General features: G+C 43.0%; 1 protein-coding gene across 6 annotated transcripts in view; it reads left to right on the plus strand.

The window, feature by feature from the left end:
- The first annotated feature begins 7653 nt into the window (after positions 1–7653).
- Positions 7654–27726, plus strand: part of FXR1 (FMR1 autosomal homolog 1) — a 66009-nt gene continuing 45936 nt past the window's right edge. For 3 of the 6 annotated variants that reach the window (XM_016186102.2, XM_007518265.2, XM_016186113.2), the window contains exon 1: positions 7655–7896. In XM_016186102.2, the coding sequence (XP_016041588.1) occupies positions 7846–7896 (51 nt within the window). In that variant the 5' untranslated portion in view covers positions 7655–7845. Of the gene's footprint in view, positions 7897–27726 lie in introns of all 6 variants that reach the window. The other 3 variants (XM_016186090.2, XM_016186094.2, XM_007518278.2) reach the window with 2 other exon arrangements.

Genomic DNA, 27726 nt, shown 5'->3' on the forward strand with positions numbered 1-27726 from the left:
TACGGAACCATACTGGGGCACAGTATTCTGCAGTGGAATAGCTCAATAATAATAGCCAAGTCAGGTGAAGTGATTCATCAAACTAAAATGAAACAAACAAACAAAAAAATGATAAAGATGCCTTCTTGTTTTTGTCCCAACTGTATCTATCTGATTCACTGTTCCTTATACTATCATCATCTCTGGCATTATGCTATTCCACTGCAGAATACTGTGCCCCAGTATGGTTCCGTAGCCCCCATGTCCACTTGGTCGATTCCAAATTATATTCCTCCATGAGGATAATTTCTGGAACCATCCGTTCCACCCCGGTTCCATGGCTGCCAGTTCTTAGCAACATCGCCCCGCCAGATATTCGTCGGGATGCGGCATCATCTAAGTTCATTTCCCACGTCTATGCTCGACCGGACCTGCCAATATACGCGGATATCTTCGCCCACCCTGTCCAACGCTTGACATCTCGTCACCCAATCTGGTCCCCTACGCCTACAATGAACTTCTCTGTTCCAGACTCTTGGAAACAGAGTTGGCAGTCAGCTGAGGTAAAGAACAAACACCTCATCACAGACCCCTGCGAGCGTCAACCCGGCTTTGACCTAGCACGTTATGACTGGGCCCTCCTCAATCGCTATCGAACAGGCCATGGCGTGCGCCGCTATGTTCCATCGCTGGGGAGCCAGAGATGACCCAAACTGCCCCTGCGGCTCCAGACAGACTATGACCCACATAGTCAATGACTGCCACCTCTCCAGATTCAAAGGAGGTCTCGAAACTTTACATCAGGCTCAACCTGACGCTGTTGACTGGCTACGGAAGAAGGGCAAACGCTAGAAGAAGAAGAATAGAGAAGAATCTTTCTCTCAATATCACCAAGTATAGATTTAAAGGAAAACAACTTTAATAAATTTCAAATGAAGATTATATAAACTCCAGCCAATTCCTCTTATCACAATTGACCAGAACTATGGTACTGCCATGCTTTATAGAGTTTAGAATAAATTTCTTTGGTGCACATTTCATAGCATTATGAAATGATATGGCCTGTTTAAAAATGTGTTTTATAAACCCAATTCCCTCTCCTGTCTTATTAACTCTTGAGAGTATCAGTGAAATTTGTGCAAGTTACTTATTTCCTACTTTGAAATTTCTTTTCCATTGGACATTAGAAAAGCATCATTAAATTACTTGTGTGTCTAAGTATTAGTAGTTTCACTTATCTGAATATATTTCAAGAGTACTACAAAGTATTTATCACCTATTGTTATCTTTCAAAATGCCTCAAAGAGTAGAAATTGTACAGTTAAAATTAGCAAAAGTGATTAAGTGCCCCAAACCAAGGGATATTACTGTAAAATTGAAAATGGCTATTGTTATCTTAGCTTCCAAATAATCTTTTTAAAAATAGGTGAATTGTTCACTGCTAAAAGCATTTAAAATCAAACTGTCTAGGGAGAAAAAATAACAGAATAAATATCTATAAATTCATTGGCCAAGGGAGTCGGGCAGTAGCACAGTGGGTTAAGCGCACACGGCTCAAAGCACAAGGACCTGAGTAAGGATCCACTTTGAGCCCCAGCTCCCCACCTGCAGGGGAGTTGCTTCACAAGTGGTGAAGCAGGTCTGCAAGTGTCTTTCCCTCCCCCTCTCTGTCTTCCCCTCCTTGCTCCATTTCTCTCTGTCCTATCCAACAACAATGACATCAATAACAACAACAATAATAACTACAACAACAATGAAAAACAACAAGGGCAACAAAAGGGAAAATAAATAAATATAAAAAAATTCATTGGCCAAGAAACAAAATATTACTAGTATCTCTGAAGCTCCTTTTATTTTTCACCTGGACTGAAAATCTTTCTACCATTTGAAATGGTAACTGCTACTCTGACATGAGTTCCATGTTAATTATTTTGTTTTTCTTTATAGTTTGTATTACATTTTCCCCCAAATGATTTCATATTTTTTGTTCAATTTTGAAAATTCAAGTGATAACACCAACCCTGAATATATACAAGGGCTAGATATATTGTCACATAATCTAAATATGTGTATATCTAAACTTCTACATATAATTTTCAGGAGCTGAAAACAAACACTATCCCTATGTTGTAGTCTTGCTTCAGCTTTCCTAACAGTTTGAATGAATCATTTTTAAAGAAATCAATCAGCAAGAGCATCAGTGAGAACAGGTGTATAAGCCACCTTGGAAAAGGCAGAGACAGTGCAAGGAAGACAAACACACAATTGTTCATTGGTCAATTATATCATTAATATAGTAAAACTAACAAGGTATGTATGTAATATATACATGTCTCCGAAGCATATTAAATACATACACACAGTATTACATGTATTATGTACATGAAATGAATGCTATCTCTCCTCCAAATTTATGCATTAAAATCCTACCCCCCATAGTTGGGGAAATAACTTCACTGGTCACACTTGCATGCCTGAGTTCCCCGCTCATTCCTTGGTACCTCATGTACTAGAGCAGCGTTCTCTGGCTTCTCTTTCTCTCTCTCATGTGAAATTCTATGTATATATGTTGGATACAGACAGAGAGAAATCAAGGGGAAGGGGGAGATAAGGAAAGAGAAAGAGAGAAATCTGCAGCACTGGTTCGCGGTTCATGAAGTTTTCCCCATGCAGATCAGAGCCAGGGGTTTAAACCAGACTTTTTAAATTATTTGTTTATTTATTTATTTATTTATTTATTTTTGCCTCCAGGGTTATTGCTGGGGCTTGGTGCCTGCACTATGAATCCAGAGAGGGGGAGAGACAGACAGACACCCGCAGACCTGCTTCACTGCCGCCTGTGAGGTGACCCCCCTGCAGGTGGGGATCCGGGAACTCAAACGCGGATCTTTATGCTGGTCCTTGCACTTCGTGCCAAGTGCGCTTAACCGGCGGCTGCTGCTGCGCTACTGCCTGACCCACCCAGCCCTCCCAGATTTTTTTTTTGCCTCGGGGGTTATTGCTGGGCTTGGTGCCTGCACTAAGACTACTGCTCCTGGAGGCTAATTTTTTCCCTTTTGTTGCCCTTGTTGTTTATCGGTGTTATTATTGTTGTTATTGCTGTCATTGTTGTTGGACAGGACACAGAGAAATGGAGAGAAGAGGGGAAGACAGAAAGGGGGAGAGAAAGACACCTGCAGACCTGCTTCACTGCTTGTGAAGCGACCCCCCGCCCCCGACGCAGGTGGGGAGCCGGGGGCTCCAACTGGAATCCTTACCCGGTCTTTGGGCTTCGCGCTGTGCGTGTGTAATCCGGCCCGGAACCCAGATCTTCAACTATGATACATGTGCGCTGAACTAGATGTGACACCACCCAGTCCCCCCTCGTTTGAAATTCTATCTTGTGTAATAAATAAAACACATCAATAGAGGGGCTGGGAATTCAGAACTTTGATGGTGGGAATGGTATGGAATTACACTGTTGACATGTAATTTTGTAAATAAATTTTAAATCATTAATAATTAAAAAAAAAAAGAAAAAGAAAAAATACACCTCTTAAAATAAAACTATTTCTTAACCCAAGTGATAGTACTAAGAGGTGGGGTCACTGGGAGTTCCTGAGGGTAGAAATCTCAGAAATGAAACTAACATCCTTTGAATTGGGGTTCCGCAGAAACTCTTTGCCCAGTCTGTCAGAGAGGAATATAGTGCAAGATCTATGAGGAAGTGAGTCCTCAGCAAAGATCAGATTTGCCAGCACTATGACTTGGACTTCCTGGGTTCCAGAACAATGAAAAACACACTCCAGTGGTTATATGCCATTGATTTTGTGGTACATTTTTAACAGCTTGAATGGGCTAAGACAATTACATATTAACTTACTTTACAGAAAGAAAAAGATTCTGGAAATAAATGAGTGCTTACAAAAGTGAATAACTCAATAGAGAAGCTGAAAAAGAAAATTGAGGAATTTTCCAGAAAACGGGGCAAAAAAGAAAAGAAATACAGGGAGCAAATTAGAATGTCAATTTAGGTCAATATTCAAATAGTAGGCAGTCTAAAAAGTGGGAACAGTGACTTAGGAGATGACATGATGGTTATGCAAAAGACTTTCATGCTTGAGGCTCCCAGAACAGAAAAGGGAGGGGAGACTTCGTCAAGGAAATAATTTACAAACATGCCTCCAAAAGAAAGACATGTAGTGCCAGTCTGAAAGGCAGTGTCCACCATAATTAAAAGTTCCATACAAAATATAGGGGATTAGAATTGCTTTTCAAAAACAATAGAGGAAACAAGAAAATATTCAATACCTAAGGCTTCCAGATTTGGGTTGATGGGGCAATGTTAGCTACCACACATCTCTCTTTCAAAATAGCTATAATGTTATAATGCACAAGGACAGCAGTTCAAGTCCCCACTTCCCACCTGCAGGGGGAAATTTTATTAAATTTTAATAATTTTATTAAATCATTAATAATTTTTTTTAAAAAAGAAAAACACATCTTAAAACAATTTCTTTTTTTAATATTTAGTTTCCCTTTTGTTACCCTTGTTTTATTGTTGTATTTATTATTGTTGCTACTGATGTTGTTGGATAAGACAGAGAGAAATGGAGAGAGAAGGGGAAGACAGAGAGGGGGAGAGAAAGACAAACACCTGCAGACCTGCTTCACCGCCAGGGGCTCCAACCGAAAGCTTTACTTACACTGGTCCTTGCGCTTCACGCCACGTGCTTAACCCACAGCGCTACCGCTACACTCCCAATAAAACAATTTCTTAATCCAAGTGATAGTACTAAAAGGTAGGGTCACTGGGAGTTCCTGAGGGTAGAAATCTCAGAAGTGAAACTAACATCCTTTGAATTAGAGTTCCAAAGAGACATTGCTTTACAAGCAATGAAGCAGAGCTGCAGGTTTCTCTCTGCCTCACCCCTATCTCCCCCTTCCCTCTTGATTTCTGGCTATTAATATCCAATAAGTAAATAAATAAATAAAGATAATTAAAAAAATTAACCCCCCCCAAAAAAAAGCACAATTAGATGTCATCTCACATCAGTGAGAAAGCCTTATAATAACAAAAGTGGAACCAATGAAAACTGGCAAGAATGTAGATAAAAATGAAGTCTGTCATGCCGTTGGTGGGAATACAGATGAGTGGAGTTGTTAATGAAATGCACTATGGTGAATTCTTTTTGCCTCCAGGGTTATTGTTGGGGCTAGGTGCCAGCACTATGAATCCACTGCTCCGGGCAGCCATTTTCCCCTATTTTTATTGGATAGAACAGAGAAATCGAGAGAGGAAAAGGAGATAGGGAGAAAGATAAGACACCTGCAGGCCAGCTTTGCTGTTTGTGAAGCTATCCCCCTGCAGGTGAGGATCAGGGTCTCACACTCAGATCCTTGCACAGGTCCTTGCACTTAGTACTATGTGGTGCACCAATGCCTGGCACCCTATGGTGAATTCTTTAAAAGAAAATAAAAATGACTCTTTAATACCACTCCTAAGCATTTATCTGAAACACTAATTTGAAAGGATAGACCCACCGTTATGTTTATTATTGCATTAGTCATAATATCCAAAAATTGGAATCAACTTAAATGTCCCAAAAATAGCACATCTGGATAGTATGCCTGCTTTGTTATGCCCATGACCCAGATTTTAGCCTGGCCTCCACCACACTGGAGGGAGATTTGGAGCTCTGAAGGCTTCCCCTCTCTATATGAAAAAGGCATGCTGTGGCCATGCAGGAAGAAAACAAACAAAAGAGGTGGCATATGCAGCATACGCAATAGAGTAACACTGCCTTAAAAAATCTGATATTGTGTTGTTCAAGCTAAAGTGGATAGAACTGGAGGTGATTATGCTAAGTGAAATACTAGAGAGGGTCTGGATAGTGGTTCAGTGGGTAAAGTGCACATTACCATGTCACTGACTTGTTTCAGTCCCTCATGGTCCCCTCCTGCAGGAGGGAAGCTTCACAGCTGAGGAGCAATACTGCAGGGCTCTCGCTCTCTCGCGCTCTCTCCCTCTCTCTCTCTCTCTCTCTCACACACACACACACACACACACACACACACACACACACACACACACTTTGCTTGATTTTAATGAGAAAAAGAGAGACAGAGACCAGAGCACTGCTCAGCTCTGACTTTCGGTGGCTCTGCTGATTGAACCTGGGACCTCAGAGCCTCAGACATTGGTCTTTTTGCATGATGGGGATGGGGGCGAGAAATGGCATCAAGGTAGTGCTGGCACTGAGCCCCAGCAATGATCTTGATGGCAAAATAATAAAGTAACATAAATAAAAAGTGAAAGACAACTACTGGATATTATCTTTCATACATAGAATATAAACAACTAAAAGAAATGAACTTGCAGAACTAATGATGATCATCATAACCAAGGCGTCTCTAAGACTTGGTGAGAACTACGGGGGTAATTGGGAATATAAGGGAGCAGAGAGGGGACCAGCAAAGAGACTAAGTTGAGTTTCGTATTTTTGGTGCTAACTACAATGAGTAGTATACACCTATATAGGTGTGAAACCTGAAATCTAGTAACGGATAATCTATTACCCCCCCTGAAATCTAGTATTGTAAATAAATACTTAGATCAACTTTGAAAACCGCTCAAAGTAGCTTCATCATAAAGCTTACAACACTGTAGGGCAAATTCTCTTAGAAAAAAAAAACTATAAAAAGGGCTAGAGATAACAATGTTTCTGCAAAAGGCTTTCCTGCCTGAGGCTCTGAAGTCCCAGGTTCTGTCGCCAGCACCACAAGCCAGTGCTAAGTAGTGTTCTCGCCTTTCTCTCTGTAGTTCATGAAAAATAAAAATCCATAAAAAGACAATTCTGCATTGATCCTAACTGTAGAACTTCATAATCACTGCAGTGCGGGGCGGGGGGGGAGGGGGGGGACGAGGTTCTGCTTTATTAAAAAAGTCTCCCTGGTTTCTAACAATGAACATTAACCTAAAACTATGTACAGATGGTGAACACATGTGTCACAACCGGGGGGGGGGGAGACAAAGAGTCAGACTTCTGTACTGTTTTAAGTTGTTAACAGGTGGGGAGAGGCTAGACTTGCCAGAGGAGGTGCAGGACAGTGGCGCCGAGGTTAAAAAAAAAAAAAAGGTGGGGGCACCGATTTTTAAGAAAGGAAGGGGGGGTGTACATTCGGTTGAGCACACATAATACCGGGAAGGACCCGGGTTCGAGCCCCTGCTTCCCACCTGCGGGGGTGGGGTGGGTGGAAACTCTTCAGGAGCAGTCAGGGACCGTGTTGTCCGTGTGTCCCACACCTCTCAATTTCTCTCTCTCTTATCCAATAAAATAGGGGGGCGGGTGGGGGGAAATGACCACCGAGAGCGGTGGATTCGTAATGTTGGCACCAAGCTCCAGCGAGAACCCTGGAAGCAAAAAGAAAAAAAGAGAGACAGAGGAGAGAGAGGTTAAGAGGCTAGAACATGGAGTTATTTTGCACTTTCAGAGTCCCGGCTGAAGGAATCAGAGTCTGAGCTGCTCCTGCCCAGGTAAGAAGTTCCTGCCGGGCTGCGGGCACTTGCAGCGGCTCCCGGGCCGAGCGGGGGCGGGACCCCGGGGCGGGGCCGCAGGGGCGGGTCAGCGAGGCCGGGCGATTGTGTCGGGAGGGCCGGGCGTGGGCGGCGGCGGGCGGGCGGGGCCAGGGAAGTCCGGAGCGTGGGGATCCCGCCGGGAGAGTCGGGCTGCGCGGTGAGAGCCCAGGGGTGTGGGGCGGGGGATCCCAGCCAGTCCCCGCCCTGTTCTCCCGCCCCTCCCCCGCCTCCTCCATGCCCCTCCCCCCGCCTCCCCTCTGGTTGGAAAGTTTCTAGAATCTCTTCCCAGCGGCCTTTGCGGTTCCAACATGGCGGAGCTGACGGTGGAGGTTCGCGGCTCCAACGGGGCTTTCTACAAGGTACAGCTCCTTGGGCCGCTTGGTCGGATCTCCCGGGGGCCGGGGCCGGTTTGGGGGAGGCTTGGCCATCTCCGAGGGCGAGGTTTGGGGCTCCAGGAGAGCCAGCAGGCCCGAGCCCGAGGCGGCCGGGCTCCCTGTTTGTCCCCCGTCTCTACCCGCGGTTTAACGGTCTCGGGGGCCCGGGCTCCGTTATGTTTGGAAACAACAACACGGCGGACCCCCCCGGCGTCTTCGGACAGGGAAGCCTTCGCCCCGGGAGCCAGGGCGGCCCTCGCCCGGCCGGCCCGGACCCCCCGGACCCCCGATGGGCGGCAGGCAGCTCCCAGGGCGCAGGCCCGGGCGGGGGCGGGGGCGCCGGGGGCTCCGGGCCGAGACCCTCCCGGCTCCCAGCCCCGGCCGCGGCGCGGAGGGTCGGCAGCCTCGCCTTTGTGAGCGGGGCCCGGGACGAATAAACTTGAGCGTCTGAAAAGGGGGGCGTGTGGGGGGAGAGACTGGATCGGAGAGGATAGGGGGAAAAAAAAAAAGCAACAACAAAAAAACCCAAACTCCGAAAACCTTGAAAGGTGGCGGGTTGAAGGATTTGATTTGATTTTTTTTTTCTTTGCGCGGCCTGGGAAACTGGGCGGCGCCTTCGGCCCCCCTCCCTCTATTACGGAAGAAAAGCCGAGCGTTCGAGGGGTTTAAAATGGGAACTGGACCCAGGGAGAAGACAGGTGGGGAGATGACTGTTTGCTGAGAGGTGCAGGTACCCAGTGTTGGGTTGGTTGGTTTTTTCCTTTTTTTTTTTTTTTTTAAGAACCCCCCCTTTTTTTTTCTTCCCCTACGAGGTTTTTGTTTGTTTCCTTCCGAAGGAAGAAGACAGATGCATTGCTGTGGGGTCGGGGCTGGAAAATTGGAGAGTAGAGGCATGTTGGGGGGGGGGGGGCTTCGAGGATGGGGGTGGTGTGGAGGTGGGGGTGGTGGTTGCCCCTTGAGTGGGGAATGAAATTCTCAGAGAGGTGGGCTTTGGCCCCGGTGAGGATCCTGTCTCCGGCTTCTCCTGTTGTGCCACTATGTTGCAGAGATCAATACGAAGCCGCCCCCCCCCCCCCCCAGCTGTTGTCTGTCAGTCACCCTCACCCTGCCAGCATCTCGGATGTTTGAGAGTCCTGGCTATTTTTATGAAGGGCCTTCTCCTCACGCCGGAGTATTGTGCCTACGCAGGCCAGTCCTTGGCTTTCGTGGCGGCGTCACCTTTCACTCCCGGGATTTTCTCTTTTTTCTTTTATCTTTCTGTGGTAATAGTTTACCATTTCCCTGCCTCTCTCCCCCCCCCCCCAAGTTTACTGATTGGCTTTGAGGATTTGGCTTTAACTGTCACATGGAAATGGCATAAGGGGGGGGGGCAGTGGACATCTAAAAAAAACTCCTCTGAGCTTTTTTTTTTTTAAAAAAAAAACAAGTTTTAAGCCTTTTCAAGTGATTAAACATGAAATGAAAGCACAGTGGCTGCTGGGAAGAGAGAGAGACTTTTCTGATGTGTGACAGGTTAATACAGTCTGGGTTGGAAGCATGGTGGCCGAAGACCTAAGTGAAATTCGAGGAGGTAATTGCATTGCCTTTTCTGTTCCCACTGAGACCTAGCGGTTGCCTCTGAAGGACTGCAGGTAGGGTTGTGGATGTGGCACAGCACACCAGGCCCACCTGCCAAGAGCAAAAAGGCTTGGCATTTTGTTTTGGTAACATCCCTCCTCCCTAGGCGCTGCCCAGGGAAGTTTGACCTTGTTAATTATTCGGCTGTATGCAGTTTTTGTGTAATGGAGGTATGCGTCTTTTCCGGCATACTGAAAAATGGAGAAAGGATTACTTGCTAGTGCGTAGAGGGAACACCGTTTTTTAGTTCTGCATGTTATAGTTAACGTTGGCGGTTTGACGTACAAGGCCTTCATTTATTTCCTTTTTATAAGACTTATTTTAGAAGTTACAGTAAAGATTGCTCTTATAAATTAATTTTGTTTATTTTGGATGGAGACAAGTTGAGAGGGGAGGGGGAGGTAGAGAGAGAGAGAGACCTGCAGCACTCCCATCATCCTGAAGACCCCCCCTGCAGGAGGGGGACTGGGCCCTTGAACTCTGGTCCTTGTACGTTGTCGCATGTGCACTCTGTCAGCCCTCACCGCCCAGCCCCTTCAGTGCAGGTGGGAACTTTGAAGAACTTACTATTACTCTCTAGCTAGACGCGGGCCACTGCTTGGTTTTATTTTGACGTTTGCTGTATTACTAGACTTTATTTTATTTGATAGGACAGAAATTGAGAGGGAAGGTAAGGGATTGGGGCAGGGCGAGAGATCTGAAGTACTGCTTCACCACTTGTGAAGCTTTCCTCTTACTGCTTGCTGGGGACCGGTCCTTGCATTTGGTAATAATGCGTGTGCTTAACCTAGTGCACCACCACCCCATCTCCTATTACTAGTTTTTACCTAACAAGTAACATGGGTCTAGGGCCAGAGGTTGGAAAGAACCCTAACCACATTTGTGTTTGCTGAAATAATTGGCATGTGAATTCTGGAATTCCATGACCTGCCTTAATCCATTCGGCATGCGTTTAATGGGAACTGGTCTACAGAAATGTGTGGCACTGGTGAAGTGGAAAGACCTCTGGATATGAAGTCAAACTTAAGAATTTTTAGTCTGTCCTCACCTTCATCTGCCAGTTGACCCCTCGAGAAATTTCTCGAGTGTACTTTTGGTGTGTAAAGTAAGGGACATAAAGTGGTTTAGTAGTCTCTTATTTAATTTATTATATAGAGACAGCCAGAAATTGAGAGAGAGACAGAGAGACACCTGCAGCCCTGCTTCACTTGCAAAGCTTTGCCCCTGAAAGTGGGGGCTGGGGGCCGGAACATGCATTGTGTGCTCAGATCAGTGTACCACCACCTGGCCCCCATTTTATTGTTTTTAACAGCTTGAATATTTTTAGATTAATTTCACACACAGTAAAATGATCTTGTTTGGTATACCATTTGGGGAACTTTGATAAATATTAAAAGTTCTTTAGTCACCACTGACATGACAAATACAATTTACATTATCCTACAAATTTTCCTCACGACCATATGCAGTTGAACTCCTTAGCCCCCAAATCATAGAGAGCTTTCTGTCCACCTTCAGAGTTTTGCACTTTTCTAAGGTGCTTTAGGTGTTGAATTATATCGAATGCTGTGTGACATCTATCTAGTAGAGCAGTGGTCAATTTCATTATTATTGTTTAAAATGCATGGGCTGTGAAGAAATTTTTGATGTTTAAAGTTGCCTTGAAATAGCAACTACTGGGGGTCGGGCAGTGATGCACCTGGTAGAGCACAACATACTGTCATGGGCAAGGGTCCACTCTGCACTGGGAGCTTCACAAGTGAAGAGGCGGTGCTGAGGGTGTCTGTCTTTTCCTGCCTCTCTGTCTCCCCTCTCGATTTCTCTGTCCAGTCAAAGGAAAGAATTCAAAATAGAAAAACAAAACCAGAAAAAGCATTTGGTATATTTCTTCATTTGGTTTTCCTCCCCCAGTGTATGGATAATTTTTCTCCTAGTCTCTTGCTCTCTTGGCACAGCCTTAGACATAGGCATACCTAATGTGAGTTGCCATTAAGTGCCAAAAGTCTTGGGATTTATAACTGGGTGCCACCAGCCTGGAGATCGAGTGTTCTGTAGGCACTGCCTGAAGTTTTCCTAGTGCAACCACAGCTTCATCTTACAAATTAACTGAAACCAGTAGAAAGCTAATTTTATCTAAAGTTGGAATTTTCCCCCCAAGTACTTACACATACTAAATATGTAATTCTGCATCTTGCTTTGTTTTTAACTGAACAGTGGGTCTAAAGTTGTTAACGGATTGAAAACTCAGGTGTGCTCCTGTTTGCAGATCTGTAAATATGTGAATGGGGTGAAATGAGATATATTAGGTATGCATTTGATATCAGATATGCTTTGACATAAAGATTTTTTTTTTTTTTTAAGAATTTACTTATTTATTCATGAGAAAGCTAGGAGGAGAGAAAGAACCAGCCATCACTCTGGTATATGTGCTGCCGGGGATCGAACTCTGGACCTCATGCTTGAGAGTCTATTGCCTTAGCCATTGTGCCACCTCCCAGACCACAAGATTTGCTTTTATAACCTTTTCTCTTATACTACTGGTCATTCAGAATACTCTTTTTTTTTTTTTTTTTTAAGGCTTTGAGACAGGATTCAAATTTTGTGCTTATTTATGGAGTTGTATAACCCACCACAATCCTATTTTAGGACATTTCCATTACCCTCAAAAAACTTTGTGCCCATTTGGAGTTATTAAAATCCCTTTAAACTGGTGTATGTGATATTCAGCTTTATAATAGCATTGTAGTTTATTTAGCTATGGGAAGGATATACAAAGTAACCTGCTCAGTTTCTGCCTCATGTAAAGTTCCCATGGTGTTCTAAGGAAATGTATAAACTCTTTAAGATCATTATATGATATTTCAAGTCTCCATAGAAGAAAGAATGCTTACTTTTATATGACAGGTTCAGCTACAAAACAGATTTCCAAGTGAATGTTCTTTGGTATTTTAGCTTAATTTAATACTAAAGTGAATTTGAGAACAATCAAATTATGCGGTAGGTCTGTAATCTCCAGTGGTAAAGTTGTTGTAAAGGAGTTTTGTTCTTTATTGACTTTTCAGAATTAGTATAGAATACTGTTAATGGAGATTAGTAATCGAGGAAAAAATGGTGGGGATGTATTTTTTTTTTTCCCTTAAGGACACATTTATGAGAGAAAAGGGATGGGAGAACCAGAGAATCACCCTGGCTTACGAGATGCCAGCACCTTAGTGCTCAAGAGTCCAATGCGTCTTAGTCCATTGTGCTATCTCCTGATCTTCAGGATGGTGGCTGCCTTAGTATTAATGTCACTGTTAAGAACTTATAGTTCATTCAACTATGAAAAAACCAAAATTAAACCAAAAAAACCTCTAGACCAACCTGCCTTCCTTCCCATCTCGCCCCTTCCCTCCCTTTTTCCTTGTCTACCTGGGCTTTTACTGGGACTTAGAAGTCTCCATGGCTCCTGATGGATCACCCTTGCCCCAAGGTGAAACAGGAGAGACACCTTAGCAGTGCCTCCTTGCTTTGGAAGTTTCCCAGTTTGCATGCTGGCCAGGGGCATCAAACTCTGGTCATTGCCTAAGGCAAAGCATTATATTTCGCTTAACATAAATTTTTCAAGGTCCATCCAAGATTGGCGAAAACAGTGAAGTCACCATTTTTTTATAGCTGAGTAGTATTCCATTGTGTATGTATAACACAGTTTGCTCAGCCACTCACCTGTTGTTGGATACCTGGGTTGCTTCCAGGTTTTGGCTATTACAAATTGTACTGCTAAGAACATATGTGTCCACAGATCTTTTTGGATGGATGTGTTGGGTTCCTTAGGATATATCCCCAGGAGAGGAATTGCAGGGTCACAGGGTAGGTCCATTTCAAACCTTCTGAGAGTTCTCCAGACTGTTCTCCACAGAGGTTGGACCAATTGACATTCCCACCAGCAGTGTAGGAGGGTTCCTTTAACCCTACCACCTCTCCAGCATTTGCTGCTGTTACCTTTTCTGATGTATGACATTCTCACAGGAGTGAAATGATATCTCATTGTTGTCTCATTGTATTTCTCTGACAGTCAAAGACTTGGAACATTTTTTCATGTGTTTATCAGCCTTTTGAATCTCTTCTGTGGTGAATGTTCTTTTTTTAAAATTTATTTATAACCTTTTGTTGCCCTTGTTGTTTTATTGTGGTAGTTACTATTGTTGTTGTTATTGATGTTATTGTTGGATAGGACAGAGAGAAATGGAGAGAGGAGGGGAAGACGGGAGAGAAAGACACCCGCAGACCTGCTTCACCACCTGTGAAGCCACTCCCCTACAGGTAGGAGCCAGGGCCTCGAGCGGATCCTTGCACAGGTGTTTGTGCTTTGCACTACCGCCCAACTCCCTGTGGTGAATATTCTGTCCATGTCCTCCCCCCATTTTTGGATGGGGTTATTTGTATTATTGCAGTTAAGTTTGGCAAGCTCTTTATATATTCTGGTTGTTAGCCTCTTGTCTGATGTATGGTATGTAAAGATTTTCTCCCATTCTGTGAGAGGTCTCTTGGTTTGGGTAGTGATTTCTTTTGCTGTGCAGAAGTGTTTTAATTTGATGTAGTCCCATAGGGTTATGCTTGCCTTAGTCTTCCTTGTAATTGGATTCGTTTCATTGAAGATGTCTTTAAAATTTACGCAGAAAAGAGTTCTACCAATATTTTCCTCTAAGTGTCTGATAGTTTCTGGTCTAACATCCAAGTCCTTAATCCACATGGAATTTACTTTTATATTTGGTGAAATATAATGGTTCAGTTTCATTCTTCTGCATGTTTCAACCCATTTTTTTTCCAACACCATTTGTTGAAGAGACTCTGCTTTCCCCATTTAATAGTCTGGGCACTTTTGTCAAAGATTAGAAATTACCAGTTTTAATAGCTTAGTAGTATTCCATTGTGTATATATATATATACACCACAACTTACTCAGCTACTCATCTGTTGTTGGACACCTGGGTTGCTTCCAGGTTTTGGGTATTATAAATTGTGCTGCTATGAACATAGGTATACACAAATCTTTTTTTTTTTAAATATTTATTCCCTTTTGCTCTTGGTGTTTTTTTTTTTAAATTGTTGTAATTATTATTGATGTCAGTGTTGGATAGGACAGAGAAAAATGGAGAGAGGAGGGGAAGACAGAGGGGGAGAGAAAGATAGACACCTGCAGATCTGCTTCACTGTCTGTGAAGTGACTCCCCTGCCGGGGGCTCGAACCAGAATCCTTATGCCGGTCCTTGCCCTTTGGGCCACATGCGCTTAAACTGCTGCGCTACCGCCTGACTCCCAGCAAGTATACACAGATCTTTTTGGATGGGTGTGTTTGGTTCCCTAGGGTAGGTCCACTTCTAGCCTTCTGATAGTTTTTTTTTAAACTACTTGCGAAGCCGTTCCTTCTGCACGTGGGGCTTGAACTTAGGTCCTTGTACAGAGTAGCATGTTCTCTTAACCACGTGCACCATTACCTAGCCCCTGCTCAGAAAATTTAACTGGCAAGATTACCAAGAGCTATTAAAAGTCCAAGAAAAGTTAGAATGTAAGTTTTAATAAAGTTTGTATTTTCACCTGGGCAGACATTTCACTCATTTTGAGAAAAGCGTTTAAAACACTTCTCAAAATACATTACATAAATCAACATTTAAAGATAAGCACTGCACTCTCAGGTAGAAGTTGAAAAACAAGATCAGAAAACACATGTAGAACCCGAAATGGAATTGGTGTATCGCACCAAAGTAAAAGACTGGGGTGGGTGGATGGGGAGAATACAGGTCCAAGAAGGATGACAGAGGACCTAGTGGGGGTTGTATTGTTATGTGGGAAACTGGGGAATGTTATGCGTGTACAAACTATTGCATTTACTGTTGAATGTAAAACATTAATTCCCCAATAAACAAATTAAAAAAAAAAAAAAGCTAAGCACTGATGGTAGGAGATAGTGTACTGATTAAGCAGAGGGACTCTTGTGCCTGCGGCTCTGAGGTCCCATGTTCAGTCTTGCACACCACCATAAACCAGAGCCGAGCAGTGTTCTGGTAAACAAACAAACAAAACACACACACATGCACTACTGAGAATGGTGTGAGAACTAGCCAACTAGAATTTGAATCATATCTAGTTTTAAATTTTTAGTACCTTAGTTGAAATAAGGAAAGAGAAATATTTTGACTTATTATTTGCAGCATGTCATTTCAACACAATCATGTGGGTTTTGTTTGTTTGTGGATAAAGACAACAGGAAGGGGCGTAGGCGGTGGTGCACCTCGTTAAGTGCACACACTACAGTGTTTGGGGACCTGGGTTCAAGGCCCTGGTCCCCACCTGCAGGGGGAAAGCTTCATGAGTGGTGAAGCAGGGCTGCAGGTGTCTCTTTGTCTCTATCTCCCTTTCTCCTCTCAATTTCTGTCTGTCTAATAATAATAATAATAATAATAATAATAATAATAATAATAGTAATAATAATAATAAACAAGGAGAAGTAGAGAGGTAAGGGGAAGGTAGAGGGAGAAAGACCTGCAACAAATTCTCCAGTCATGAAGCTTCTGTGGTGCAGGGGATCAGGGGACTTGAACTTAGGTCCTCAGGCACTGTAATGTGTGTGTTCAACCAGGTTTTTCCACCACCAGCCCCACAGTCATTTTTAGAAGATTTATTTAGTGGGACTAGGCAGTGGTGTACCTGTTAGAGCACGATTACCTAGGTTCAAGACCCCAGTACCGGGGGGGGGGGGGGGGGGGGGAAGGTACCTTCACAAGCGGCGAAAACAGTACTGCCAGTGTCTCTGTTATTCCCCCTTCCCATCTTTCTTTGCTTCTCCACTTCTGTGTTTGTCCAAAAAACCAAAAACAACTTTCAGGTCAGGATTGGTAGATTCATGGTGCAGACATATACTGAGCTGCGGCAATAACCCTAGTTGCAGTAAAAATGAAATAAAATAAAAATAATTAGAGAGGAGCACATGCGATGCCAGAACAGAAGCTGAACTTAGGAACTCATGATTTTAAGTCTTAACACTGTAGCATTTAGTCCTAAGGGAGGCTTAACTGTCTGGTACTGGGGATGAAACAACCAACATTTTACAGCTAATCAACATAAAGATTAGGGTTCAGGGGGCTGGGCTGTAGCGCAGTTTGTTAGGCGCACATGGCTCAAAGTGCAAGGACCTGCATAAGGATCCCAGTTTGAGCCCTCAACTCCCCACCTGCAGGGGGGTTGCTCACAGGTGGTGAAGCAGGTGGTGTCTGTCTGTCTCTCCCTCTTTCTGCCTTCCCCTCCTCTCTCCATTTCTCCCTCCTTTCCAACAACAGCAGTTATAACAATAACAAGGGTAACAAAATGGGAAAAATGGCCTCCAGGAGCAGTGGATTTATAGTGTAGGCACGGAGCCCCAGCAATAACCCTGTAGGCAATAAATAAATAAATAAATAAATAAATACAAATTTAAAAAAATTAGGGCTCAGCCATGAAATTAAACTTTCTCCTTAAAATAAACAAACAAACAAAAAACCCAGTTCCCTCTACCCCTAACATTGTGGTGGCGCAAGTAGAAGACATTTCTTGTATACATAACGCTTAGGATTCAGCCCCCAGCATCACATGTGCTAGAGAGTGCTTCTCTACCATGAAATAGACCTTTCAAAATAAAAAGGACTGCATTTTGGCTTGGGGAGACGGCACGGTAAGTAGTAAAATAGACTTTCATGACTGGCGCCAAGGGTTCCCAGTTAAATCCCTAGCACCACCGTTTGTGTGTGTTTGTCTCAAGAAAGTAAACAAACAAACAAAAAAAAAGAAAGTAAACAAACAATAATTACTCTTTTTTAGCTCCACATTATGGTAGAGAGCTCACTTCTTGTGTTATAATTCAGCAAATTGCTTGCATTGTCTTCATGACTAAAATATATGCTTACCATCATGAGAAGTCTTTTGCAGAACCTCTCTAATGCTATGTTAATGTAGGTGATTAAAGAGAGAATCCATAGAGTTAACATGTCATTTCAGAAACAGTGTGATCTTGAACAAGTTACTTGATCATTATCGTCAGTCTCCTAGTAGGTAAAATGAGGATTAAAGATAGGTACCTCAAAGCCTGGGAGGTGGTGCAGTAAATTAAGTGTTGGGTCCTCACACATGAGGTCCAGAGTTTGATCCCCAACATTCCTGTGCCAGAGTGAAGTCCTGGTGTGTGTGCACTTCCACCCTCGTCCTGCTTTATAAATAAAATGTAAAAAAAGTTTACCCCTCCAGTAGTCTTCAAATGGAACAAAATTAGGAAATAAATGCAAAAGCTTTCCCTGATGGTAAGTCATAAAGTAAAATATATATACATATATGGAGAAATGGTATATTTTCTCTTTTTTTTGAAATATTTTATTTTATTTTTGAGAGAGATGCAGAGAGAGAAACACCAGAACACTGCTCAGCTCTGGCTTATGGTAGTGCGGGGGACTGAACCTGGGACTTTGGAGACTCAGACATGAGAGTCTGTTTGCATAACCATTATGCTATCTCTCCTGCCCCCAGAAATGGTATGCTTTCTATCAGCATGTAAAACCAAGTTCATGGCAATATATTTTTCTATCAGCATGTAAAACCAAGTTCATGGCAGTATATTTTAAGTAAAAATATAATTTTCTGGTTTTTCTCTTGTCAGATTGTAGCATATATGTATGTTTATGTATTGTTCATGTAATAAAAAAGCAAGAAAGCTTAACAGGAAAAGTACTTCAATTTTTAAAAAACTAGAATCTTTACAGTTTCTTAGCTTTTCCACATTTTTATAAGTCTTCTTCTAGCGTTTGCCCTTCTTCCGTAGCCAGTCAGCAGCGTCAGGTTGAGCCTGATGTAAAGTTTTGAGACCTCCTTTGAATCTGGAGAGGTGGCAGTCGTTGACTATGTGGGTCATAGTCTGTCTGGAGCCGCAGGGGCAGTTCAGGTCGTCTCTTTATAAGTCTTTATAAAATATGAGTAAAACTGGATCAATGCACAGCTTTGGTTAAAGAGGCTGCAAACCATAGTGAATTTAAACCTACAGTTAAATACCAGTTTCCTCCATCTCTCTCTCTCTCTCTCTCTCTCTCTCTCTCTCTCTCTCTGTCTCTCTTTGTCTCTCTGTTTATTTTTTTGAGAGGGGGGAAGATGGTCTCTCCCAGTAATAATTGATGAAATTTATGGTTACTGTAGGCAGACGGACACACATTCCCGTGTCAAGATTTCTCTAGCATCAGCAGTCTGTCTCATCTTTCAGATTCCTGCCTTGCTTTGGCTGATCAGCTAGAGTAAAGCATTTCTTCACTCCTATTGTTTTTTTGTTTGTTTTTTTGGCTATCTTCAAGTTTTAAAATTTCCTGTGATTTGGTATTTTCACCTGGCACATAGGTCTTAAGTGAAAGGGCAAAACAAATTAGTGAATTTTGACTTCTAGACTCTGTTTAGATGTTGTATGACCCTAGTATAACCACATGTATAAAACTAATTTGTGGGGAGTTAGGTGGTAGCAAGTGGTGCAAAGCGCAAGGACCTGCATAAGGATCCCCAGCTCCCCACCTGCAGGGGAGTCACTTCACAGGTGGTGAAGCAGGTCTGCAGGTGTCTTATCTTTCTCTCCTCCTCTCTGCCTTCCCCTCCTCTCTCCATTTCTCTCTCAACAACGACGACATCAGTAACAACAACGATAACTACAACAATTTTAAAACAAGGGCAACAAAAGGGAAAATAAATTTAAAAAAATAAAGAAAAAAACTAACTTGTAGAGCAAAGGGAGACAGCATAGTTATGCAAAGGACTTTTGTGCTTGAGGCTCTATAAGGTTCTAGACTCAGTCCCCTATACCACCATAAGCCAGAGCTGATTAGACTCAAGTCTTTCTAAAATTATTAAAAACTAAAATTTAATTCTCATTGAACTTAATTTTTAAAGGAGTTGTGAATTGATCCTGTTCAGATTAAGATTATTGCAGTATTCATATGAATATAAAATTATGGGAAATTTCAACTCTTTACAACAGGATAGCCACAATAGTTTAGGGACAGGATAGCCACAATAGTTTAGGGCTGCAGTTTGTAACCAGCAGATTTTTCCATTTCAGAGAAGTATCTGGTGGAGATAGAGGATAAACCAGAGCATCACTCTAGCACTTTTAGTGCCAGGGGTTGGGCTCTGGACCTTATGCTTGTTATGACCTACACTCTATCTCTGTACACGCTACTTCCTGGACCACCTAGTAGATAAATTTAGGGGGGAGGGAGATAGAAAGGTAAGGGGGGAGAGATACCTGCAGCCCTGCTTCGCAACACTTGTGAAACTTTCCCCTGCAAGGGGCGGGGGAGTACAGCACCAGAGCTGCCCTCGCCCCCCTGGCAGATCCCTGTCCCTTGCACATGGTGCAGAAGGATCCCTAGTTTTGGGGGCTATTTCTCCAGCCTGTATTTTTTCCCTCCTTTTTTTTTTTTTAATATTTTATTTTATTTATTTATTCCCTTTTGTTGCCCTTGTTGTTTTATTGTTGTAGTCGTCGTTGTTGGATAGGACAGAGAGAAACGGAGAGAGGAGGGGAAGACAGAGAGGGGGAGAGAAATAGACACCTGCAGACCTGCTTCACCGCCTGTGAAGCGACTCCCCTGCAGGTGGGGAGCCGGGGTTCGAACCGGGATCCTTATGCCGGTCCTTGTGCTTTGCGCCACCTGCGCTTAACCCGCTGCGCTACAGCCCGACTCCCATTTTTTCCCTCCTTAACAACACATTTCATGATAGTGCAACACTTTCATAATATGTAATTAAAATATCAGACTTTATTTTTAGAACACACGTCCATTGAATTGAAATAATTTCCACTTGTAGATTTAATTTGTAAGATTTTAAAATAGTGATTGATAATTTCAGGGTTCCTATTCCTGGCTAAGACGGTTTGAAAATATTTTTTTATTTAAACATATATATATATATATATATATATATATATATATATATATATATGTATTGTAGTTGGATAGAGATAGAAGTTGAGAAGGGAGATGCAGAGGGAGAAAGACAGATACCTGCAGCCCTGCTTCACCCACTTGTCAAGCTTTCCCCCTGCAAGTGGGGATCAGGGCTTGAACTTGGGTCTTTACACACTATAGTGTGTGTGCTTAACCAGGTGCACCACCACCTGGCCCTGCTTAATAAGACCCAATTATACATATAATCTTACATTTTCTTTTAGTGTTTTATTTTTTTAAGTTTTATATATATATATTTTTTCTTTTGTTGCCCCTGTTTAACATTGTTGTGGTTATTGATGTCGTTGTTGTTGGATAGGACAGAGAGAAATGGAGAGAGGAGGGGAAGACACGGGGAGAGAAAGATAGACACCTGCAGATCTGCTTGTGAAGCGACTTCCCTGCAGGTGGGGAGCCAAGGGCTTGAACCGGGATCCTTACGCCGGTCTTTGTGCTTGGCACCACCTGCGCTTAACCCACTGCGCTACCGCCCAACTCCCTAGTGTTTTATGTTATGTTTACAACTATCTAGACTTCACGTAATGTTCATGTAAAATTGTGTTAGCACACTACAGTAAATAATCCTGTCTTAAACTTTTTTTCTGCTAGACCACTGCTCAGTTCTGGCTTATGATGGTGCAGGGGATTAAACCTGGGACCTGGGAACCTCAGGCATGACAGTCTGCTTTCATAACCTGTATGTTATCTCTCCTGGCTCTAAACATTTTTTTCTAAAGTTTTTTTGTTTTGTCTAATATTGTTAATGAGAGAGGGTGGTTTGTCTTTATTATTGAGAATGCAAACATGAACCCCAGCCTATCATTCTTGGCATATGTAGTGCTGGGTCTTTAACTGGGTGCCTCATGCAGGCCAGTCCAGCTCTGCTTGCTTACTACGTCAGCTGAGCTGTAAACTCCCCCACCCGTATCCATGTAGGGGAGGTAGGTGGTTGGTGTTTTTTGTTTTGTTTGTTTGTTTTCTTCATTTTTAGGATTAGAATGGGAATATAATGTTTAGTAACTGTAGACATGTTGATAGGAGGTATGAAAGTAAGCCGAGGTGGAGATGTCTATATAATTGTAAGTCCAGGGGACAAATTATAGTGAATCGAGCATTGGTTTCTCAAGCATAAGGTGCTGAGTTTGGTCTCTGACATTGTATGTACCAGATTGATGCTCTAGTTCTCTCCCTCCTCCACTAATAAATAAAGCTGAAAGAAAGAGAGACACAAACAGACAGACTGGGAGCTAAGTTGAAGCTCTGAACAGTTTCATTGTATTAAAGTGGCATTAGTTGTAAGAGGCACTAAGAAGAAATGTCAGTCTGTGTGGCAGTTCGCCTTTACAATTCTTATTATAAACTTACTGAAAGGGGGCAATATGGTGGCACACCTGGTTAAGTGTACATGTTACAATGCACAAGGACCCAGGTTCAAGCCCCCTGGTCCCCACCTGCTGGGGAAAGCTTCACATTGGTAAACCAGTGCTGCAGTACTCTCTGTCTCTATCTTCCCCTTTCCTCTCAGTTTTCTGGCTGGCTCTATACAATAATTAAATAAATAACAAAAATTAAAAAAAAAACTTACTGAAAGATCTTTAATGCAATTGCATATATATAATATAAACCAAATAAACTGATAAGAACATCTTCACACTCAGGTGATTATTTTCTCATAATACATTCCTTGGTGCCACAGAGAGCATTGATGTTGTTGACATATTTTTAAAAAGTTCTCCTATTATTTCCAGGATTTCCATCCAAGATTATTTCACCCACTCTGCAAGTTTTGATGCTGGCACTTTCTTGATTTTATTAGGAGGTGTCAATAGAACACCCTTCTGGTAAGAACCCTCAACTCTTTCTTGAAATGGACCTTCAGTGGCTTGCTGGCTGAAATGTCAAGAGGTTGCATTCAAGTGCCACAGAAAACAGTTAGCAAACCAAATTGAGCATGTGTCAACATTGGTATTTATATCCCAGCTCTTGGCTATTCTGAGATTCTATTAGTTGTAATATAGTCTCACCTGAGGGTTGTAAAGTAAAATAATTATCAATGGGCTGGGAAAAGATACATTGGTGTCAGAGCTCAACCGAAGAATAACAAGTGGTCCAATTCATTGTAGAAGTTTTTGAGAAACAAAAACCAGAGGTGAATTTTGCATTATTTTTCTTTTCACATAGGTTATATTTTTGTAACAGATCCTGAGTTAAATCCCTGACACTACATGTGCCAGAGGGATACTCTGGTTCTCTTCCTCATATTAATAAGTAAATAGCATACTATAATTTGGTCTGAGAGGAAGTTCAGTGATAACACTTGTTCCTGACACTCTGGGTTTATTCTCAGGCATCACACACACACAAAAAATCCTACAAAGTAGCAAAGCCATTTTATTATCTGATTGATAATGATTTTTACTAGAAAGAGACCTGGATAGAAGTTTTTTTTTTTTTTCCTCAGAATCTGGGGTTATATAATTGTATGATTTCAACTTATTTTCAAAAGTGAGGTATCTGTAAGGCCTACAAAAATTTTTGTAACTTTTTCCACAACTAAGATCTTGGTCATTTCTCCTGTTTTGTTTCCCTCTACTTATAATCTTGATCCTCCTGTTTGTTAAATATATTCATACCATGTGGATTTTCTCGGACTTCCAGTGACCCAAGAAGAAAAAGAAAAAGAAAAAAAGAAAAAACACCTCAGGCTTTCAGGTACAAAGAGGGACAGAGGTGGCTTCATCAATACCAAAATTCCAATGTGTTGAGGACTGGCCTGGCTCAAACTTGGCTCAAACCAGCAAAGCAGGTTCACTTAGGTCATGCTCTGTTTCTTTGTAATTAATGGGATTTCTCTCCTCTGACAGCTAGTAACTACTTACTAAGTTGAGAAGCCACCCTTCCTTCTCAAACTAGTGCTGCATTCTGGCACATGTAATACCAGGAATAGAACTCAAGGACCTTATGCCTCAGAGTCCAATGCTTTATCCCCTTTGCTATCTTCTAGGTGGCTAGAGGCCTGCTTTTTTGGCCGTTAATTTTCTTTTCTTTTTTTTTTTTTTAATTTTTATTTATTCCCTTTTGCTGCCCTTGTTGTTTTATTGTTGTAGTTATTATTGTTGTTGTCGTTGGATAGGACAGAGAGAAATGGAGAGAGGAGGGGAAGACAGAGGAGGAGAGAAAGATAGACACCTGCAGACCTGTTTCACCGCCTGTGAAGCGACTCCCCTGCAGGTGGGGAGCCGGGGTTTGAACCGGGATCCTTATGCCGGTCCTTGTGTTTTGCGCCACCTGCGCTTAGCCCGCTGCACTACAGCCCGACTCCCGGCCGTTAATTTTCTATAACTTTAAAAATATAACCTTTGGGCCAGTGGTGGCATACCCCATGGATCACACATGTAAGAGGACCCAGGAAGCCTCTGGTCCACATCTGCAGGAGGAAGACACTTCATGAGGAGTGGAGCAGTGCTGCAGGTGTTTCTCCTTTTTAGTCTCCCCCCCACCCCACCCCCCAATTTCTCATGTGTCAAAAGGCCACAAGGTTTGGTGGAGCTGTGTAGGCACCCAGCCCCAGTGATGACCCTACTGGCAAAAATAAACAAATGGAAGCAGATCTTTACAACTCAGTATGTGGTGCAGGGAGTGGCTAGAGCTCTGGATGAATAATTCTGAGGCCCCGTAGTATTCAGTCCTGGTATTGCATGTGCCACAGAGAGGTGTTGTGGACCACACTCCTCTTCAATCCCTACCCCCGATATCATTAGCTGATATTCTAGACCTTGCTCTCTCCATAGGTCATTTAAGAGGCCAGGTACCTCGTTGACACTATTCTGAGGAGCTACAACATAAAAAGCTAAAGTCTAAAACATTGCAGTAAAGAGTTTTATATTGATTTTTTTTTTTTTTTGGTGGTTACATATTTACTTATTTCAGTCTCATTCTTATCATCTCTTAGTTTGTTCGACTTATTTTTACTAGCTTACCTGAGAATATTGTAAATTTGGAGTTTCATTGTTTCACACCCTCTTATTATGACTCTTTTCCTTTCCTTTTATTTTTAATTTTTAAAAAATATTTACATATTTATTCCCTTTTGTTGCCCATGTTGTTTTATTATTGTTGGTGTCATCAATGTTGGATAAGACAGAGAGAAATGGAGAGAGATGGGGAAGACAGAGAGGGGGAGACAAAGAAAGACATCTGCAGACCTGCTTCACCACCCGTGAAGCGCCTCCCCTGAAGGTGGGGAGCCGGGGGCACGAACCCGGGATCCTTACTCTGGTCCTCATGCTTGGCGCCACCTGCGCTTAACCTGCTGTGCTACCACCCGACTCCCTCCTTTTCTTTTTTCTTCCTTTCCTTTTCTCTTCCTTTTTCACCAGAGCACCACTCAACTCTGATTTGTGGTGGTACAGGGGATTGAACCTGGGATTTTGGAACTTCAGCCAGGGAGAGTCTCTTTTCATAACCATTATGCTAATAACCCCTCCACATTCCTTTTTTTCTTTCTTTCTTTCTTTCTTTTTTAACCTATCATGTTTCATTTGTAGGTTTTTGGGGCTTGATCTTCTGGGAGATAGGACTTGAATATGAAAAAAAATTTCTTATCACTGTTTACTCATGCTTTTTCCTGAATTTTTATCTGGGGGGAGGGGGGATTGAACCTGGAACTTTGGAACCTCAGGCATGGAAATTTCTGTACCTAACCACTATGCTATCTCCCCTGTCCCTGAAATCTTTACTGACTTTTAAAAACTATATTTCTGGGGGGTCGGGCGGTGGCACAGTGGGTTAAGCGAACGTGGCACAAAGCGCAAGGATCCCAGTTCGAGCCCCCGGCTCCCCACCTGCAGGGGAGTCGCTTCACGGGCAGTGAAGCAGGTCTGCAGGTGTCTTATCATTCTCTCCCCCTCTCTGTCTTCCCCGCCTCTCTCCATTTCTCTGTCCTATCCAACAACGAACGACATCAACAATGGTAATAATAATAACCACAACGAGGCTACTACAACAAGGGCCACAAAAGGGGAAAAAATGGCCTCCAGGAGCAGTGGATTCATGGTGCAGGCACCGAGCCCAGCAATAACCCTGGAGGGAAAAATAAATACTTCTGGGCTTGCAAAATAGCTCACTTGGATAGTGCACTGTTCTGCCATGTGTGTTACCCAGGTTTAAGCCCAGCCCTACTGCACTTAAGGAAACTGGTACCATGATCTCTCTGACTCTCTTGCTCTCTGCTTTCTCCTATCTAAAATAAAAAACAACAGCGACAAGCTTGTATTTGGGTTTATTTTATATATATTTTTAATATTTACTTCCTTTTGTTGCCCTTGTTTTATTGTTGTAGTTATTATAGTTATTGATGTCGTTGGATAGGACAGAGAGAAATGGAGAGAGATGGGGAAGACGGGGTGAGAAAGATAGACACCTGAAGACCTGCTTCACCACCTGTGAAGCAACTCCCTTGCAGGTGGGGGGCTAGGGGCTCGAACCGGGATCCTTCCGCTGGTCCTTGCACTTTGTGCCACTTGCCCTTAACCGCTGTGCTACCGCCTGACTCCCGATTCATTTTATATTTAAGGTATCTCCCCCCGCCCAAGATAGCCATTCTTACATTACCACTAACACTGTGCCACCTCTCTAGCGCCCCACCCTCCTTTTTTTAAAAAAATTTTTTATATTTATTCCCTTTTGTTGTCATTGTTGTTGTTTTATTTTATTTAAGAAAGGATTAATTAACAAAACCATAAGGTAGGAGGGGTATAACTCCACACAATTCCCACCACCCAATCTCCATAACCCATCAGAACTCTGTATCCCATCCCCTCCCCTGATAGCTTTCCTATTCTCTATCCCTCTGGGAGCATGGACCCAGGGTCGGTGAGGGTTGCAGAAGGTAGAAGGTCTGGCTTCTGTAATTGCTTCCCCGCTGAATATGGGCTTGACTGGTCGGTCCATACTCCCAGTCTGCCTCTCTCTTTCCCTAGTAAGGTGTGTCTCTGGGGAAGTGGAGCTCCAGGACACATTGGTGGGATCTATAGATAAGAAAAGTATGCAAGCAATAATAAACTTATTAATCACAGAAATGAAAACAACATTGGAGGAAAGGAATGGCAGTATTAGGGAAACAACAGTTGAGACCCCACCCTCCTTTTTAAATGTATTTATTTGAGATGAAAAACTGAGGAGGAACAGGGGAGGTAAAGGGGGGCACGCTCCTAATAGCTGAGGACTGGGACTTGAACCTGAGTCTTTGTACATGATAAAATGCCGCTGAACCAGGTATGCCACTGCCAAGGTGCCCCTCCCCTGTTTTTGTTTGTTTAAGGATCAATTTATTTATTAGCATGAGGACCAGAACATCAGTTTGGGGCACTTGATGCTAGGGATTGTATTTGGAACTTCATGCTTGCAAGTCCAACACTTTTGTTCTACTGTGCCACCTCCTGGGCCCACCAGTGCATGTGCTTTTTTCTCTCTCCCATTTTTTGCCCTCACAGCTCTGGGATGTTGTTTTTTTCAGATAGAGGCAGAGAGTGAAAGAGACCACTAGGCTAAAGCATGTGGTGGGGGCTGGGCTTGAACCTAGGTCTCACACATGGTGAAGAGGCTCACTGTGGAAGTGAACTATTTTCTCAGATCTCATGTATTTCTTTATTCATTGAGAGAGAAGAGAGATGATCAGAGCACTCTGCTTAGCTCCAGCATCAGGTGGTGCAAAGAATTTGAACCTGTGGCCTCTGGCATTCAAATTGGCACTACAACCCTGAGCTGTTTCACCCGCACCTATTACTGTAGATGAACCGTCGTATTTAGCAGGAACAGTGTATTCTCACACTCTTCTCCGGCCCTCCACTGTCTGCCCCCACTTAAGTTCCTTTTTTTTTTTTTAAATTGTTGTAGTTATTATTGATGTCATTGTTGTTGGATAGGACAGAGGGAAATGGAGAGAGATGGGGAAGACAGAGAGGGGGAGAGAAAGACAGACACCTGCAGACCTGCTTCACCGCCTGGGAAGCAACTCCCCCTGCAGGTGGGGAGCCGGGGGCTCGAACCGGGATCCTTCCGCTGGTCCTTGTGCTTAGCGCCACCTGCGCTTAACCCACTGCACTACCGCCCGACTCCCTTAAGTTCCTTTTTGAGTGTTTTCTTTTAAGGTAGATTTCAATATGATTTTATTAAGTTCAACTTCCCTATCTCCACCCTCTCTAGGGGA

The sequence above is a fragment of the Erinaceus europaeus genome, chromosome 14 (genome assembly GCF_950295315.1).
Source record: "Erinaceus europaeus chromosome 14, mEriEur2.1, whole genome shotgun sequence".
In the NCBI taxonomy this organism is placed as follows: domain Eukaryota; kingdom Metazoa; phylum Chordata; class Mammalia; order Eulipotyphla; family Erinaceidae; genus Erinaceus; species Erinaceus europaeus.